General features: G+C 37.0%; 1 protein-coding gene across 17 annotated transcripts in view; it reads left to right on the plus strand.

Annotated features, from left to right (window-relative positions):
- ptprk (protein tyrosine phosphatase receptor type K) overlaps positions 1-18,174 on the plus strand; it is a 100,944-nt gene extending 82,770 nt beyond the window's left edge. For 2 of the 17 annotated variants that reach the window (XM_016668194.1, XM_016668207.1), the window contains 21 exons: positions 1,960-1,989; positions 4,466-4,626; positions 5,031-5,066; positions 6,770-6,781; positions 7,047-7,234; positions 7,431-7,518; positions 7,950-8,095; positions 9,137-9,154; positions 9,668-9,704; positions 9,797-9,894; positions 10,105-10,221; positions 10,692-10,846; positions 11,140-11,275; positions 12,254-12,403; positions 13,017-13,190; positions 13,981-13,998; positions 14,595-14,726; positions 14,930-15,055; positions 15,176-15,339; positions 15,553-15,688; positions 15,839-18,174. In XM_016668194.1, coding sequence (XP_016523680.1) covers positions 1,960-1,989; positions 4,466-4,626; positions 5,031-5,066; positions 6,770-6,781; positions 7,047-7,234; positions 7,431-7,518; positions 7,950-8,095; positions 9,137-9,154; positions 9,668-9,704; positions 9,797-9,894; positions 10,105-10,221; positions 10,692-10,846; positions 11,140-11,275; positions 12,254-12,403; positions 13,017-13,190; positions 13,981-13,998; positions 14,595-14,726; positions 14,930-15,055; positions 15,176-15,339; positions 15,553-15,688; positions 15,839-15,892 — 2,176 coding nt within the window. In that variant the 3' untranslated portion in view covers positions 15,893-18,174. The remainder of the gene's footprint in view (positions 1-1,959; positions 1,990-4,465; positions 4,627-5,030; positions 5,067-6,769; positions 6,782-7,046; positions 7,235-7,430; positions 7,519-7,949; positions 8,096-9,136; positions 9,155-9,667; positions 9,705-9,796; positions 9,895-10,104; positions 10,222-10,691; positions 10,847-11,139; positions 11,276-12,253; positions 12,404-13,016; positions 13,191-13,980; positions 13,999-14,594; positions 14,727-14,929; positions 15,056-15,175; positions 15,340-15,552; positions 15,689-15,838) is intronic. The other 15 variants (XM_016668204.1, XM_007543067.2, XM_016668197.1 and 12 more) reach the window with 14 other exon arrangements.

Genomic DNA, 18,174 nt, shown 5'->3' on the forward strand with positions numbered 1-18,174 from the left:
TGGCAAAGAAGACTGATGATAAGAAATACTTGGTGCATAACAAAGTTTGATTTGAGAGAAAACAAATCATCTTCAACATTTTCTGGCCGTAATCTGTGACAATCTTATTCTTGCTGTAACAGTTTGTTCTGACTGGTGTTAACTTGGTGCAGAGCTCCACCATGTGGTGGCTGCATGCAGATACCGAAGAGTTGGCATTTTCACATAGGACTTACTAATTTAAATCAGCACTAAATGTATATGACTGGTAGTAAAGAGATGATATAATTTATATAAAAGTTAAATGTATAAGCAATATTTATAATCATTATTATTTTTTGAGCTAATAACTGCATAAAATCTAACTTTCAATGTTTCTAGAATGCAATGTTTCACAATGATAAACACTAAAAATCAATTGTTCTTAAACATTCATTTCAAGTAAGACACCTGTATTTACTTACACATGATTTATTCAATCATTTAAGTACTGTTGATGCTACTTGCACATAAAACTGAAATTAATCTAAAAACTTTTATGAACATAAGAAAAACATAGTGTGGACAGGATGCTCCCGTCATATTCAACTTAGCTGCTTTCCAGGGGACACTTTTTGGTGTTTTCATAATAAAATGTATTAATCATATGCATAAATATGCTAAAATAAAATAATTGTTTCCTAATGTTTTCTTTAAAATTCAGTGTTCTTTGCAGATCAATGCAAAATATTATAAATGTAGCCGTACATATTTCCTAGACTCAGAAACCAAGATCATTCTGCGTCACCCTGTCTGCACATCTTCTTAGGAGTCTTTACAGAGCATCCAGGAATAGATCCTCTCAATTATTGCTAATCATGATCTCACTTGAGAAATTGAAAACAATTAGACACTGAAACATGAAGCACAATGACCTCTCATCAATAGACAACTTTTCGTCTTGCAACCCCGGCCTCCTTATTTTTTATCCTAATTCGCTTAATGAATTTATGTGAGCCAGCTGTCATGCAGTAGCTTCAGCTTGAAAATCTAATTACGACTGGCAACGTGTGATATTCAGCTTAAGGAATACAGCAGGAGTATTACTTAATATATATATATATAGATATATATATATATATATATATATACACAACAATCATTGATCTGTGATGAAGAAAACTGCTTTCCCCATCAAACGATACATGTTCTAGTTTACATTTCATTTGAAAGTTTGTAATTTTGCATTGACTGATAAAACCACTGTGTAAGATAATGTGTAAACTTTCAGAAATGTTTGGAAAAATATGAAACAATTTCACATTTTTTTAAAATTATTATTAATATTTGTCTCATGAGGAATCATTACTTGCTCGTTTTTTGTTTGATGAAGGTTTCTGGGGAGATCAATCTTCATTGTCATTAAACCTTTACGACAACACTGAGCAATACTGCATCTTTAAAATAGTGGGACATGATGACTTTGCAGTGACATCATGCTTGTTTTACAGGAGACAAGCTACTGGGTGTTATTGATTGGATAGGTTTGCATCAGCTTTGACTGAACATTAATAGGAGTGACAATTAAAAAAACGGTTTTTGGTTGATGAAGGATAAATGTTTCATGAGGGTTATTCAGTCCAGTCACAGTTAAAAATAGTTCAGATCATTGCATGCTTGTTTTTGAATTTCACTTCGAAAGGCTGCATGTAAATAGGTTGATCGTTTTTGTTCTGGTAGTTCCTTTCTGAGTTTTATCGCTTGTTATAGCTCTAAACTTTGGTTTTAAGTTTTTATTATTATTATTATTATTATTATGTTCCTTTTTTAAAACGATCCATAGCTATAATGGCTCCTCGTTGCATGCTTTATTAGTGAAAGGGTGTTTTCCTCTGTTTCTGTTGTCACTGGTTGAGACGGGACAGTTTTGTCCTAATTTGCATATTCCCTTGTGTCTCATTTGTTTTGTTTTTTTGCTTTCTGATTGGCTCTCAACCCCAGGAGGACCTACTATTCATACTCTTATTACCTGTAAGTAAACAACCAATCAACAACCAGCTCACCAAGCTGCTGCTATCTTACTGGGCGAACTTTTTTTTAGTGGCTAGTTGTTGTAATTTTTAAAGATGCAGTATACTTTTTTCAAGATAGAACACATTGTCAGCTATGACCTAACCAACCAGCCAAACCATCCTCATTGACGCCTTTGCCAGGGTGTGGGTCAGTTCGCTTTCATGCCAGTCATTTCAGGATTTCAGCTGTTTTTTGTTTTTTTTGGTTTTGTTTTGTTGCTTTTATATATATATATATATATATATATATTTTTATTTTTATTTTTTTTTTTTTTAGCACATCGCGCTGGTGCTTTTAAAGAAAGAAATTACAATTACATGAATGTTGAATCTCTAGCAGTGCTAGAATGTATAAAAAGGACTAAAATGATTGAGAATTGACCTTGCCCCTGGTGTCCTCTACATGCTCCAAAGTTGCTCCGAAGCAGGCGTAAAGTCAGCGATAAACCGGGACAACACTGGCCTAAGAGTGTTAATTGAAAAAAGAATGCTGCACTTGTGACTGGTAGCTCTTTGTGTGCATGTAGTCATGTGGTCATCCATCTGTCCATCAACTCACAGGTATCACAATAAAACTCCTCAACGTTTGGATTTCAGCAAACTAGCTTCCTCTGCGGGACTTTGTGTTGGTAGCTCCTAATGGCTCTCTTTCTGTTGTCGTGGGTTCTTCGCTCTTTGTTTGTTATTGTCCGTCACTCGTTGCAACCAAAACGGATCCAGAAACAGTAATTGGTGGGAAAAAAAACATATCGAGGTGGCAGTATATTATTATTATTATTATTATTATTATTATTATTATTATTATTATCATTTAAATCAAACTGCACAGAATTTAATCACAAACTCAAAATGATGAAAATGTGAAATTTTCATTCTATTTTGATATTGTCATCAATTCTTTTTCTGATGACTGTTGTCTGACAATCTTAAATTTTTCTTTACTTTTATTTCCGTTAGCTTAATTCACTTTCACATATTTATTGTTAGTAAATGAATTACAAGTTTTTTGGTTTATTATATGTAAAATTATAATTTGTATGTAAATATTACTACTTAATGAGAAAAAATTGCTAAAATCATTTTTATTTTGGTAATTTAGGTGAGACAAAACTAATTATGTGTATACATACAGTGTAAGGTACACAACAGTGTCAACTTCAGTAGCTGGGTATGTAATATAAATTATGCTATGAGCGTCTTTCCTCTCATGAACTTATTCTTCCATGTGAGTTCAAATAGAATAAAAAACACAAACAGCCACACCTGGTCATTATTCCAATTTCTACCTCTGCTACATTTCCGAGTCTCTGTTTTTTGATCTTATAGGTTCACTTGGTGTATTGTGGATCATAACTGTATTGCATCAGTTTGACAACAGTCACTGATGGATTTGTACGATCAGATAGAGGAACAACAACTTTCCTCCAAAACATGTTAAAGCTTCGTCTATCAAACAATGAAAATTGTCACTGGGTTGAACTTTTAGTTTGGCTCTTCATTTGTTGTTGTATTTTTGTTGTTTTTTCTTTTATTTCTTAAGCAGCATTTTTTTCCCAGTCATACTTTTATAATGTTATAATTCATAATGTTCGTTGAGATCATATTAAACTAGTCAACTACCAGTTGGAAGATAACTTCTTTTTGCTGCATTGTGGTGCCAAATATGATAATAAAGGCTAAAAATTGTACAGTACTGTATTTGCTTTATAAAAGATCACACAAAATTAAAGTTTGTTTTTTGTTTTGTTTTGTTTTGTTTTTTTACTATGTGCTTTAAAAAAGTGGGATACTAAGGCATTTAACGACATATTCTCTCATCAAAACACTGATTTAAGGTGAACATGTTTTCCTTTATTGTTTGGAAAATAACCAACTTCACTTTAACATATGAAATTATTTGTCCTAATTCTGTTTGCTGTTGAGTGTAAACTAGTCTATTTATTAAACCTTGGGTTTAATAAATTGATTGGGTTTTGCTTCAGTTACTCAAAGAAAACCAGACGATGTTTAAAATTCAGTGAAAACAAACGTAGAGTTATCATGTCGAGTTCAGTGACACGAGATCTGATGACAGGTTTTCATGATGGTACTTGGACAATGAGGATTTTCTGTGGTTTCCATGGGAGGTTCTTTTCCAGTTCTTCTCTTTCTGACCCTTTCATTTGACTCCTGCTGTCCTTGCTTGGTCTTTCCTCTCTTCTTCCTTGCTTTTATTCTGCTCCCTGCTTCTTTTCGTGTTTCCCCTCAGCACTGGCTCTAAACTCTGCATCTTGGATTAGCAGCCCCCACCCCCATGTCTAATTGGGACATCCTGTATAACCATTTAATATATATAATTTTTTTTTGTTTTTGTTTTAAATGCTGCGGTCTGCAGACACATTGCTGCTCTGTAATTGTTAGTCATGACTGACCGGGTTTTCTTGTTCTTCAAACAGGAAACTGGCTAAAAAGCGAAAGGATGCCATTGGAACAACGAGACAGGAAATGACACACATGGTGAATGCAATGGACCGCAGCTATGCAGATCAGTCCACTCTGCATGGAGAGGATCCAATGGCTGTGACATTCATGGACTCCCATAACTACAACAACAGATGTAGGTTTTTAAACTTTGTCTTCTATGAAACTACTAAGTTTTTCATCTATCTATTTTTTTCCCCACTATGCCAGTCCAGGGTTGTAATTCTAAGAGTTAGAAGTTGTGTCCAGAATTAAAAATTATATCAACACATCCATATATACCGGAACTACATGCTGATCTAGCTGATCTATGTAATGTATACTTTTCAATTTCTACACCAAATTACTAAAAGGAATTAACTTTTCAATTATAGTTGAGATCTAAGTTAAATGTTGAATAACTTGCTGTGACTAAATAGTGGTAAACACCATGTTGAATCCATATGTTTACATAAGAGACACCTCAGTTCAGGTAGGTGGAGAATAATTTAGCCCTCACAGACATTTTAAATTACTTTCACACCTTGTTTCCTTCCTTAGTGCCCAATGATCCTCTGGTTCCTACTGCAGTGTTAGGTGAGACTTTGGAAGCTATTGACTGTCCCATTTATCGACCAACATTTTACCCTTTAGAAATCACCAACTGTTGTCATCCATCCCATATGCTTGTTGCCCTGACATTTTTGTCCCTGTGCACCATTAATTAGTTGTTGGACGTAGTTAAATTCTCCCTTAAAAAAAAGAAATGTTCAATACTTAAACATCTGCCATTTATCCTTTTGTCCCTGATAGGTTGATTTATTCAAAATTTACATCCTGAAAATATTTTTATTCTTTATACCGAAGGTCAATTAGTATTATACCTATGTACGTTTTATTCATATTGGAGAATCATATAAACAACATAATTGTTAAAGTTAGTGTGAAATGTCAAAGATAAAAAGAGCCTCATGGTCATCTTTTATGTAATTCGACACCTATCACCAATTTGTATTTGGCCAGCAGCCAAACACTTCAGTCATTATCCGGCGTTCATGTTCAATCACTTCCAGCTCCAAACACGGTTTCTGCTCCCCCGCTGAGAGATATTGATATTCACAGTAATTACCAGCTATCTTCCTCGGAAATCTTTCTACATCCACAAAAAAAGACCACTTTGTACTCAAAAACGGACAAAATGTATCACATCACCAGTGGAAAATTACAGCGGAATAAATCTGTGACACCTCTGCGTCTTTGTTTGAAAGGTTACTGCTCAGTGAATTTCCTGAGCGCCTTTTATAGATGCAACTCTCCAAGTCCTAAATTATGAAATCTGTAGCTTTTTTTCCAATGTGGGTGTTGCTGCAGCTGTGGTATCGCACTCCCAGTGTGCTTGTTTGTGCGGCGTTGACACTGTCGCATGATGTGCCGTTCTGAGATAACCTTAAGGCCTCTACTACCACAATGCCACCAAACTGTGTTAATTAGCTGGTCCATTGCCTCTAATGTGGAGTGAAGGGCGCAGTTCCAGTCTGTCTTAGCCAATCAAGTCACAGTGGAGGATGAAGTAGCAGGAAGTAGTAAATTAAGACACACTGTCAGGTCAGGTTTACTGTAAACTGGCCGGACGACAGCTTAACTAAACTTTAACAGTCGGTAATGAGCTAACATGTCCTCAGAGTAGAGAAAAGCATCCGTTAGATTAAATAAACAGTGCCTGTTAATAAACAAGAGGTGAAGATGTGTTGCGATATCTCGCTAATCCAATGTTGCTTTAGCAATATCTTGGATTGCTAATCTAATATTTTAGCAATCCGACATATTATTAATGGCTTTAGTAATGTGAAGCCATTATTAAGTCATTACCACTTGTTTTCGCTCCTAGACGTTTTGCAAAATCAGCTGTTGAGATCAATTCATTTCTCAGTAACTCTGTACTTCACAATCTTCAAAGTCAAATCGGAGTATCGATGTCAAGAAATAAACCCAGAAAAACTAATTTACTCTAAGTAGGTTTCAGAGCTTTATATGAAATGAAAAGTTAATTAAGTACATTTCCACTGGGTGGCACTGTAGTGGCGTTCAAGCAAAAGAACACTTATTTTCAATATATTTCCAGTTTGAACATTATATTGCATGTTATAACTTTTCATTTTTGCATTCTTGTTTTTTTGTATCATCCATTGTGCATGGATTTGTGAATTTCTTGCAAGCAGATCAGAATTTAATCTGAATGACTAAGAAAGTCTGAATGAACTCTGTTGCTCTTTTTCCTTTTGTGCTGCATTTGCATGTAGTTCCAATCACAGGTGAGTATAGAAGAAAAAAAAATGAACCATGTTTGTTTGTTGTTTGGTTTAAGTGTCACACTTAATAGAGCAATTTTAAATGTATAATTCTTTTTATTTATCTCTAGATAACTTTAGATAACCTGTCTTGCATCAAAATGAATCAAAAACAAATCCTTCTAGGAATCGTAATGTAGAAATTATAAAGCCATGTGTTTGATTATTCAAAACCTAGCTTCTGTTAACTTTTGTTGTTGTTGTTTTGGCTCTTTCTCTCTGCTTGCAGATGAAAACCACAGTGCTTCTGCAGCCGAGAACAGCAGGCTTCTGGATGTTCCTCGCTATCACTGTGAAGGAACAGAGTCTCCTTATCAGACAGGACAGCTGCACCCTGCCATCAGAGTGGCTGACCTTCTGCAGCACATCAACCTCATGAAAACATCTGACAGCTATGGCTTCAAGGAGGAATATGAAGTAATACTGTTAACTATTCAGTCCAAGAACCGCAAACAATTTTACGGTCTAATAGAAATGATGAAAATTTGCACGTATTAAGAGAGCCAAGAATTCACTGCATTTTTTTTATGCTGTGCACTTTTATGTTATCCAGTTTTATTATATTTGATGATGCATAAGTTGTAAACTTTCCTTTGTGTTGTTTGTGATTCAGAGTTTCTTCGAGGGCCAATCAGCAACTTGGGATGTGGCAAAGAAAGAGCAGAATCGGACTAAAAATCGCTATGGAAACATTATAGCTTGTAAGTATGCAAAATTAATTTCTGTACCTTTAGGAACACAAATTACATATTTGTGAGGATGAAATAAAGAAATATTAAGTTACAAGGACTAAGAGCACGTCTTTGGATTTTTGAATGAATTGAATTGAGCAAAATCAAAACCTGAGTCTTTGGTTTTGACTGGTTTAAAAAATTAAGAGCTTAGTTTTTAAGATGTTCATTTTTAAATTGCTTAAAAAACTAAAATTGCTTTAGTCCTTCTGCACTGTCATTTTTCAGTTAAAATCTGATGCTTAGCCCAGAATGGCTTCAATTTCCAATTTGGTTTAAAAATTATGAACCAAAATAACAAAGTCCTACAAAATACTGTCTCTGTTTTCTAATTCTTATTGCTGTAAAATTTCATTTATAATAGCTTTTACTCAATGACATTTCTTCTCATCTTTCTCTAGATGATCATTCAAGGGTTATTCTGCAGCCCATTGAAGACGACCCGTCCTCCGACTACATCAACGCCAACTACATCGATGTAAGTGGAAACACATCGAATGCTACTATTGGCTCCCAACGAAACCAACGAAACCACACTCCCTCGCTCGTATGTCAGGCCTATATACCTTTATTGCGTCTATCAGTCATCCATCAAACCATTTTATGCATCCAGCAGTGCCAAAATCACCCCACACATGCAATTTCTGTGTTTTTCAAAGATGTTTGTTCTTTTGTCTTATTTCGAGATTAGTTCATCATTTAACACATCCTTTCTACACATAACAAAGGACAATTTTGCCGTTATTTAGATGTAAAACGTTTAATCATTGGTGCACGGGTGGGAAATGTGAACAACGACGTACTGCGACATAGGGATGCAATGTAGCTGGATTAAGAAAAGAAAAAAAAAACACTTTATCTTTATGCCTTTTATTAAAGAATAAAAATAGTAAAATGTAGGAACTTGTGGGGTTTAGATGTGACTAGTGACATTGGTTGTTTTTGAGAACCTTGGACAAATCCAGGTTACACGTTTTCAGGTTTTAGTATTTGACCTTTCCACAGCTAACCAAATGCAGCCAGCTTCTATGTACTCACAGCTTCTCATGCCACACTTATTGAAACACGTAAACCCGATTCAGAAACATTATATTCAAAGTGTAAACAGATGAACTTGCATTATCCATATTCAATTTATTTTCAGTCATCTGCTGGTCCATTTAACTGTTGCTTGGTTGCATGGTTGGCATCTGTCAGTCATTTCCATCTTTTACCTTTTTTTTTTTTTCCAGTTCTTGCTTCTGCACATGTGTATGTCTTTTAATCATGTCATGCTTTTACAGTGCTTACAGCATGCCTTTCTGTACTATAATTTACTATCATTTAGATGCATGCTATAACTAAAAAGAAACAGAAATTAGCTTGAATAGTATAGACACTCTCCAACCCTTCCTGATACAGCTAACATGGCGGTTGCAGTGTCTTTTCTATTCAGTCTAATTCGCACTCTTAGATCCACTATTTTGCATGTTTATGGTCTTCCATTATGTCAATACAGCTTTTTTTCTGATTGACACCCACTGACATTGTTGTGCTTTCTTTCTTTCCTTCCTCCACTTGTTCTTTCTGCCTGTGGCTTGGGCTGTAGATTTGGCTGTACAGGGATGTAAGTATCACTGTAGATTCTTTCATTCACGCCCCTCAACCTTTTTCACACCAGTCCACCTACACATCCATGCATTGAACTGTCCTGATGTGCATCAAAAGACGATGCAGATCCTTGAGTTGCTGGGGCTTCTGCTGCATGAAAGACTTCGCTTCATCTTGCCCACCTGCCATCTTTCTTCAGATCTTTGTGTATCTTGAAACTTTGTGCGTTGCCCCCAATTTTTCACGACTTCTGAAAACCTAGTTATGGTTTTCATGGACTGATAGGTGTGCATGACATATACAGTTGGGTTGTAACAACATAGCAAAGTAATAATTAGAGGTAAAACTAATATAAAAGACATCCAGCCCCTTACACTAATGCTCAGCTGCAGAAAAAACAAAACCAAAGTCTTGTCAAGGCAGTGAGAAATATTTCTCCTCCTACATTTCCAGCCAATTAAAACGAAGGTTTGTGGTAAATACATCCAAATATTATCGTAACATATTTACACCAGTGTTGTGCTTTCAGGGATATCAGAGACCAAGCCACTACATAGCTACTCAAGGTAAACAATTTAAGTTCCTGTTTTTCGTGAGATTAATGTCTGTCCACAAAACATATTATTTGTTTTTAAAGAAAAGCTGTCTCTGTGTCTAGGTCCTGTTCACGAGACGGTCTATGATTTCTGGAGGATGGTGTGGCAGGAACAGTCGGCTTGCATTGTTATGGTAACCAATCTGGTGGAGGTTGGAAGGGTAAGTTGCTCTTTTTCTTTTGTTTATCATGTGTAGCAAGGTTACGTTATTTGAAAATGCTTTGTTTTGTTCTTTACACACAAATCTTTAGCAGCATAACATGTTTTTGTTTCCAACACTGGAATCAAATCTATTTATTTTAGCAATAGATCACGAAGAGTGTGGTTTTTGTCATTTCTAACATAATCTTGACGTTTGCTTTTTTTCCAGGTTAAGTGCTACAAGTACTGGCCGGATGACGCTGAGGTGTACGGAGACTTCAAAGTGACTTTTGTGGAGGTGGAGCCCTTGGCTGAATATGTGGTCCGCACTTTCACCCTGGAGAGGGTAAGCCATGTTTTACCTTCGTCACTCCAATTTGAAATTATGAGCTCCTATGATGATGTTATTAGACACTTTGATGTTGTTATTAGACACTTTGATGTTGTTATTAGACACTTTGATGTTGTTATTAGACACTTTTCACTTTTTGTTATGTGTAACTTTTACTGTAAAATTTTGAGAAGTAAACAGGGTGTTTAGGTTTTTGGGAACCAATTAAAACTTAAACCAGACTTTATAACACTTTGAGGTCATTTAACAGTGAAACTAATCTCCTGAATTTATTATCTTGCCTACTTTGTTTCAATATTCTATCTGCATTCTACTGGAAACATAAATATATTTTTTAATATGGTCGTTTGTATGAAATTCAACACTCAGTGGCACCATGGATCTATGTTTAATAGCTCCAAACTAAAACTTCCTGTGTCTTGTTGCTTCTTCCACACTAACAAAGCATATTTGTTTTCGTTCAGCGTGGCTTCAATGAGGTGCGAGAGGTCAAGCAATTCCACTTCACCGGCTGGCCTGATCACGGCGTTCCATATCACGCCACTGGACTACTTTCCTTCATCCGCAGAGTCAAAATGTCCAACCCTCCGTCCGCCGGGCCGATAGTGGTTCACTGCAGGTATTCATGCAGATTTTTACGTAGTAAACATTACAATGCTGGCCACACTTATTGGCAACCATGGTAAAGATTAACCTTTTATCACAGTGATACAATCTGATTTAGTCCTGAACTTTTTTTGTGTTAGATTATGTTTCTGCAATAAAACAGGAAAAATTTTTACGTATTTCTACAATGAGGGCCAATAAGTGGGTCTAAGCATTGAATCTAGAATGCCTTCTGGACTTGTAGAGATTAAATGAATATTGATTTTGACATTTTAACTATACAACTTACCATCCATCTCCCTGCAGTGCCGGAGCAGGGCGCACAGGCTGTTTCATTGTGATTGACATCATGTTGGACATGGCAGAGAGAGAAGGAGTCGTCGACATCTACAACTGTGTAAAAGCTCTCCGCTCCAGGAGGATCAACATGGTACAGACTGAGGTGACTGCATTACCCATCCTCCATCTGCATCCTCTCCTTAGATTAGACAGAAGGAAACCCTCACCTTCAAAATCAGCCGTCAGCATGGCACAGATGGCTAAGCTGTAGGTAGATATCTAACATTTTCATACACAAGTCACCTCATCGCAGTCAGAACGTAAATATGATTAAATTCTGACCAAATGTGTCTGGAATAAAGCTTTTCTTGATTCTGAGGTCAGATACTCTGCAGACAGTTTGCTTCCTCAGCGTCAGCCTGTTTTAGTTGAACAGGCTCAGATTCTGTCATATCTTAGAGCAGGGGTCCCCAAGCTACAGCCCGCGGGCCGGATCCGGCCCGCCTCCTCATTTGGTCCAGCCCCCTGAACAATACCAGAGAGCATTCAGTGTTTTTTTTCATATATATGTGGATTTTTCTTCAACCACCAGGGGGGCTCTTGAGCAGATACGGAACTTAGTTTCCCTCAATGGAATATATACTAGTCAGTACCAGTCACCGTTTCGCTCACGATTTTTTTCCATTTGCATGCATTCTGGGTAAAAATCTATCTACAAACGCGAATATGTCATCGGCAGTAATCCAATTCCCCCCCCCCCGTCAACAAAACTTTTCTAAGGTTTCTTTCTCGAAAAACTAAGACCGGCCCCCAACCAGAAAAAGGAACAGTCATGTGGCCCTCGCAGGAAAAAGTTTGGGGACCCCTGTCTTAGAGGGTTCATCTGTTATCTGCTTAAAAAGTTTAAAATATACAATTTTCTATGCAGATTGACACAAAAGTAAGAAAAGCCACAACATAATTTCATTTCATCTCATCCATACATCCATTTTCCATGAGTCTTCACTTCACATGCAGCGTCTTCATCCTCACTTTCACCTTCACTTCAGCTTATATGTGTGGGTGTTTCACTTTTTGCAGTATTTATTATGTCTTTCCTGTTTTAAATATTTAACTGTTCTGTGGTTTGAATCTTGAACAGGAGCAGTATATCTTCATCCACGATGCCATCCTAGAGGCTTGTCTATGTGGAGAGACAGCAATACCAGTCTGCGAGTTCAAAGCAGCGTATTATGAGTTGATTCGCATCGACTCCCAGACCAACTCATCACACCTGAAGGATGAGTTCCAGGTAAACTGGGATCTTTTTGCTTTTAATGACAGACCTTTTAAGTTTTTGCTTTTTGTTTAGAAACATGAGGTGAAGTTAGACTTTTTTCTTTTTTAGGAGGAAGAGTTGTTGATCAAGTAAACATTTGTTTCATCTATTGTTTGTATTCTTAGGAGCCAGATTGATTTTAATGACCCATGTAAGCATTTAGTGTTGTGTTTATAGTTCTGCTTCTTAAAGCATCTTTAATAATGACATTTTCCTCTCATAATCTTATTTTTATTTTATTTTTTTTTTCAATGTCTTGCTGGGAAAGTAGTAACTTCCACATTCCAAATCTGAACAAGTAAAGCAGTAATTGATAAATTGTCACCTAATGTTGTGAAATGATAAAAGTTTAAAATATATGAATAAACTTGTTTGTGTTCACATGCCTAGATTAGGTTGTTTACTAACAACAAACATTGAAAACTGGGTCCGACTTGTTTGTCCAGAGGACATTTAACAGTCAGAGGCTCAACAAAAAAAAACAAAATTATAAACAGTTCATTTTCCGCAATACTTATACTTGCATGTACCTGCATTTTAACGATGTGTACTAAGTTTAAATTCATCCTTTTCTCTTTGTTGCCAGACGTTAAACTCAGTGACTCCACAGCCTCAGTCAGAAGACTGCAGCATTGCACTGTTGCCTAGAAACCAAGATAAGAACCGCTTTATGGATGGCCTTCCTCCTGATAGATGCCTCCCCTTTCTCATTACAATAGACGGAGAAAGCAGCAATTACATCAATGCTGCTTTGATGGATGTAAGTCGATGCCTTATCAAATGCACGTGTTGTACAGGAAGGTTGTGTTATTTTCAACTAATGTAGCAGGAGTAGTTTGGGACATGGTGTGGTCTTTTCATAAGACGCCATTGCGTAAAAACTGAAGAGATGTGTTGCTTTTAACACACGATTAAGAAAAGTAACAACAAATCTTTATGTGATGTATTATTCTGTCCCAAACTGCAGTCATTTTTTTTTTCTGTTGAAAATGATACAGACTTTTAAAAGACTACAGAGTTTATTAAAAAAAAAAAACTGAAACATTTGCATATATTTTCTACAGATATACACACACAGACTCCCCCTTCCTGTTTGTGTGATGCTGTGTTTGTGGTTTTAGCAGCAGAAGGCTAGAGACAAATCCAGGTTCTAAAAAGACCGACCACTAGCTTCTCTGGCCACCACAAAAAAAATAATAATAATAATAATTGATTGCTCTGGCAACGGTTGACATGGCTGTTTCAAACGTACCGTCAGCTAAAATACAACAACATTGGTTCTGGAGAAATTTAAGGATGAGATCAGTTTATTTGATCGTTTTCAATTGGTCAGAGGCACAAAAACCACAGTAAGGGGTGGGTTGTAGGTATGTCAGTAGTTTCTGTCATTAATAAATTGAAATACAAGCATGTTTGTCTTGATAGAAATGTGGCTTCTCTCCAGCAAAACTGTTGGAGGACAAAATGCTGCAGCCAGTGTAAAACTAATGAGATTCAGATGTTTATATTTCAAATTTTAGTCACTTACCTCTGGCCTCTCTCTAACCAAGCTGTCAGAAGAGTTCCAGGTAACGGGATATGACTTCAAATCTCCAATACTGGATTTGTTTCATGGCTTCGGTGTTGTTCAGCGACCGGTTTCATGTTTTACTCGCAGGCTTTCATTGCGACACTAGAATCTCACCACTGTCATCATTTCTTACCCACCAAAGTCATCCATGCCTCTGTCCCATGTGTAATTGCTCTTTCTCATCCAGAATAATGTTGGGCTCATTTACGTTTCAGCTCAGTAAGTTCATGATGTCAGTAGCAGTAATAGTCAGTTACATGTCAGTGCAGCTGGCATTTTTACGTTATCTTCTGTGATCTTTGTCCAAGTACACCTGCTGAACTAACTGAACAGAAGGCTAACTGAGTCCTTTAAATTTAAACAATACATCTGGTCTAAATGTGTCTGCATGCTCCCGACCCGCCGCATGATCACCTGACCAGACATTCCCCTTTTTATGATGCTTCTGCTCCATCTCACACACTGTGCTGCTTGTATTGTGTGTGGAAGAGACAACAGCAGAGAGATGTCAGGGACAGATGTCTGATAATCCTGTGTCTTCTTTTTCTGGGGAAAGAAACATTTCAAATAATCAGTTTTGTCTCTGGCCTGCAGAGCTACCGGCAACCTGCGGCATTCATCGTTACCCAGCATCCTTTGCCCAGTACAGTTAAAGACTTTTGGCGACTAGTTTATGACTATGGCTGTACCAGTCTGGTGATGCTGAATGAGATCGACTTGGCTCAGGTAAAGCACTTTTTGATTATAATAAATGCCCAACAAGCTGCATTTATTTGTTCAACCACACTAACAACATTAGAATAATAGAGGGGAAAAAAATCCCAATATTTAGCAGGAGAAGGGAAATTGTGCTCAGAAGTTCTTATGTCCTCAAAAGATTTCTTAATTTTAATTGTTTTTATTTTTTCCACATCTATGTTCATACATAGGGTTGTCCTCAGTACTGGCCAGAAGAGGGCATGCTGCGTTACGGTCCAGTCCAGGTTGAATGTATGTCTTGCTCGATGGACTGTGATGTCATTAGCAGACTCTTCAGGGTCTGTAACCTCACCAGGGTCAGTACGCCGATTTGATTCATGTTAACTGGGCTCAATATTTTTTTTCCAAATTCCCCAGCAAACATCTGCTTATGTGTGACAGTCTTGTTTTTTTTTGTTTTTTTTTTAATGTTCCAGCCACAGGAAGGCTACCTAATGGTTCGTCAGTTCCAGTACCTCGGTTGGGCCGGACACAGAGACGTTCCTGCATCCAAACGCTCCTTCCTGAAATTGATACTTCAGGTCGACCAGTGGCAGCGGGAGGGAGAGGAGGGAGAAGGAAGAACCATTGTGCATTGCCTGTAAGTTAACAGCGCATCAAATCCTTACATTTAGTTTTTAAAGGACAGGTTCGAGCTTACAGTTGTCAGATTTGGCGATTTTTTTGGTGGGCAGGTGCTTCTTTTTTTTATAGCAAGCAGTAATTTGTGTCAGACACCGTAATAAGTGGCAACACCTGAAGCATTTTGTGCAGTTTGTGAGGTCAGAATATAAATATTTTCTGTGTTTTGTAGAAATGGAGGTGGGCGTAGCGGCGTATTCTGTGCCAGTAGCATTGTGTGTGAGATGGCAAAGAGACAGAACGTGGTTGATGTGTTCCACGCCGTGAAGACTCTGAGAAACAGCAAACCCAACATGGTGGATACTCCCGTAAGTTGCTCTTATATTAGAATATGATTAACCTACCTACGACCATCGGAATTAAATGTAGTCTTAATGCATTACTTTGTTAACTTTTTTATTAGCTTGTTTTCCCACGCACTTTAAGTTTATTGAGTATTTGTTTCCATTTTTAAACAGGAACAGTATCGGTTCTGCTACGACCTGGCTCTCGAGTTCATCGAGTCGTCTTAAGAGCAGAGAAGCTCACAGGAAAGTGAAGATCCTCTGTTCTGTTCTCGTATTTGATCTTTTGCCTTTGCTTGGTCCTGATTCCCCCTCTGTCGTGTTCTGTAGCATCAATTTTTTATTTTTTTTGGCTCGACAAACGGTGCAATCAAAGTCCGCTCTGTACAGTGTTGTTATAGGCAAAAGGAAACCTTCAGACTTTTAAACAAGAGCGAGACGAAGAGGACTGCAGCAGAAGATGTTAATGCTTTTGAATCTTTATGCTTACGGTGCAGCGTTTTGAGTGCCAGCGGGCTCCTGTATGTTTTTGAGCCCCGATTTAAATGTCAAGCCTCTCGACCACGAACCCTTCCCCATGAACTCGATGCTTTGTGTTGTTACAGCTGCAGTATTCAGAGTGAACTGTAGATGTCTCCCTTCCTTTGCGAAGCTGTAACCACATTATTATTATTTTTTTGGGTTGAACTGCAAGTTAAAGTGGTGCCATGTTCCCATTTTCACGCTGATTTCTGAGTATTTCATCAGTGTTGAGTATCTCATCATGGTGATGTCTGAATATTTGCGGTCTGTAATTTTGTACCAGAACAAGAAACCTAATGTTGCAGCCCAGCCAAACTCTGTGGATGTTTTTTTTTGTTTATTTCATGTTATTGTCAGGTCACAGTGAATTCTGAGGTTTAGCATCATGATCTTTCACCAATTTTGTTCCTATTTTAAAATTGGTTACACAAAACTGTTTGATAACAGAATATAGATGAAGACTATTACCTTTTTATTAATACGAGTTTACATATTTTATTTTTATTTTTTTCCATTTTGCTAATTGTTGTATCATGTACTAATCTACTGAATATAAATGCTGAAGTACTTTTTCTACCCCAAATTGTAAAATAGACCACTTTTCATCACCGTTATGTTTTGTTTTAGGGCTGGGCCCAATGCATTTTTAATTCATCCAGTTCACAAACAGAGCTTCACTAAAAAACACACATTTAGGCAGAATTTGATCAATCTGTTTCCTCTATTTTAGAAAACAGGTTTATAGTTTTGCTTCCGTTTTGGGCCTGGAATGAATTGGAAGTGAACTGACCCCAGGCTCCATTTGTTCTGTGCACTGGTGGCCAACACTTTTTGTTTGAATACTATTATTTTGTAGCTGATGTTTATTCATAAGCCAAAGACTTTGTGTAAATATGTCTATACGGATGAAGCACATTGTTTGTATTTATTGTTTGTTTATTGCATTGCTTGTAAGAACAATCGTTTTTCATTCCACGTTTTCTCCACTGACGGCTCATGGAGACGAACGAACCGGTCGTCTTCATACGGAATCATGGGATTATTTGTTGAGCCTGTCGTGGATCATCATGTCGGATATCACATCTGATCACTTCTGAGTCCATCAAGAATCCCGGATGAAAGCTGTGTATTAAAGCTTTAGGAGTAGGATTCAGTATTTAGGTGAAATCCAGTAGTATTGTCTTTGTTTCCTTTTTGAGACTTTTCTGTAAAGTTACTGTTTTGTTTTTCTTTTGTGTAAAAGCCCACTTTTCTGTTTGTGGTCAGCAGAACATCGGTGCGTTTGAGTGTCCCTGGATGATGGCCTGCATCCTGATAAGTGGGGATGAGCTGTTTATCTTCATCCTTATGTCCTGTTTAGCTGAACTACAGAGCGATATCATCAGGCTTAGTTGAAGAAACGTGGAGGGCTGTAATACGTGTACATTTATTGTGCCTAATCATTTACATTTCCAAACTGAAACAAGCATTTTTTTTTTTTTTGGCATTGACCTCCAATGCGTTCTGACGGACGATCAGTGTTTTCAGCTCCTTGAACCTGCATTTATTGTGCTTAATCCATGAAAATGCTTCTCTTGAGGCTTTATGACTTAAACAGATTGAACTTTATTGTAAATAAAAGATCGGATGTTCCACCCTGTTTCTGAAAGCAGCGATGGGTTCAGTTTAAGAACATTTGTTCTATTGTAGATAAAAGAAAAATGTAAGAATAAACATTTGTGCTCAAAAAATGCCGTGGTTTTCACTAAAGAAGTGAACACCAGCCTTCAGTTTTCTTTTTCTACAGATTTCTGATCGGACCCAACAAAATTGCAGGAAATTTAAAGATGCATATCCATACTTTTTTGTTTTTTGTTTTTAAATATGTATTATTGGTGTTTTTTGAAAGTATGTACAATACAAAAAAACCTTAATTATTCAGCTTTGGGGACAAAGTAAAAAAAAAGGGACAGTTTTTCTTTTTTTTCTTAGGAAGTTGTTGCCCCAAA

This window comes from Poecilia formosa, unplaced genomic scaffold (genome assembly GCF_000485575.1).
Source record: "Poecilia formosa unplaced genomic scaffold, Poecilia_formosa-5.1.2 Scaffold1, whole genome shotgun sequence".
NCBI classification, from domain to species: domain Eukaryota; kingdom Metazoa; phylum Chordata; class Actinopteri; order Cyprinodontiformes; family Poeciliidae; genus Poecilia; species Poecilia formosa.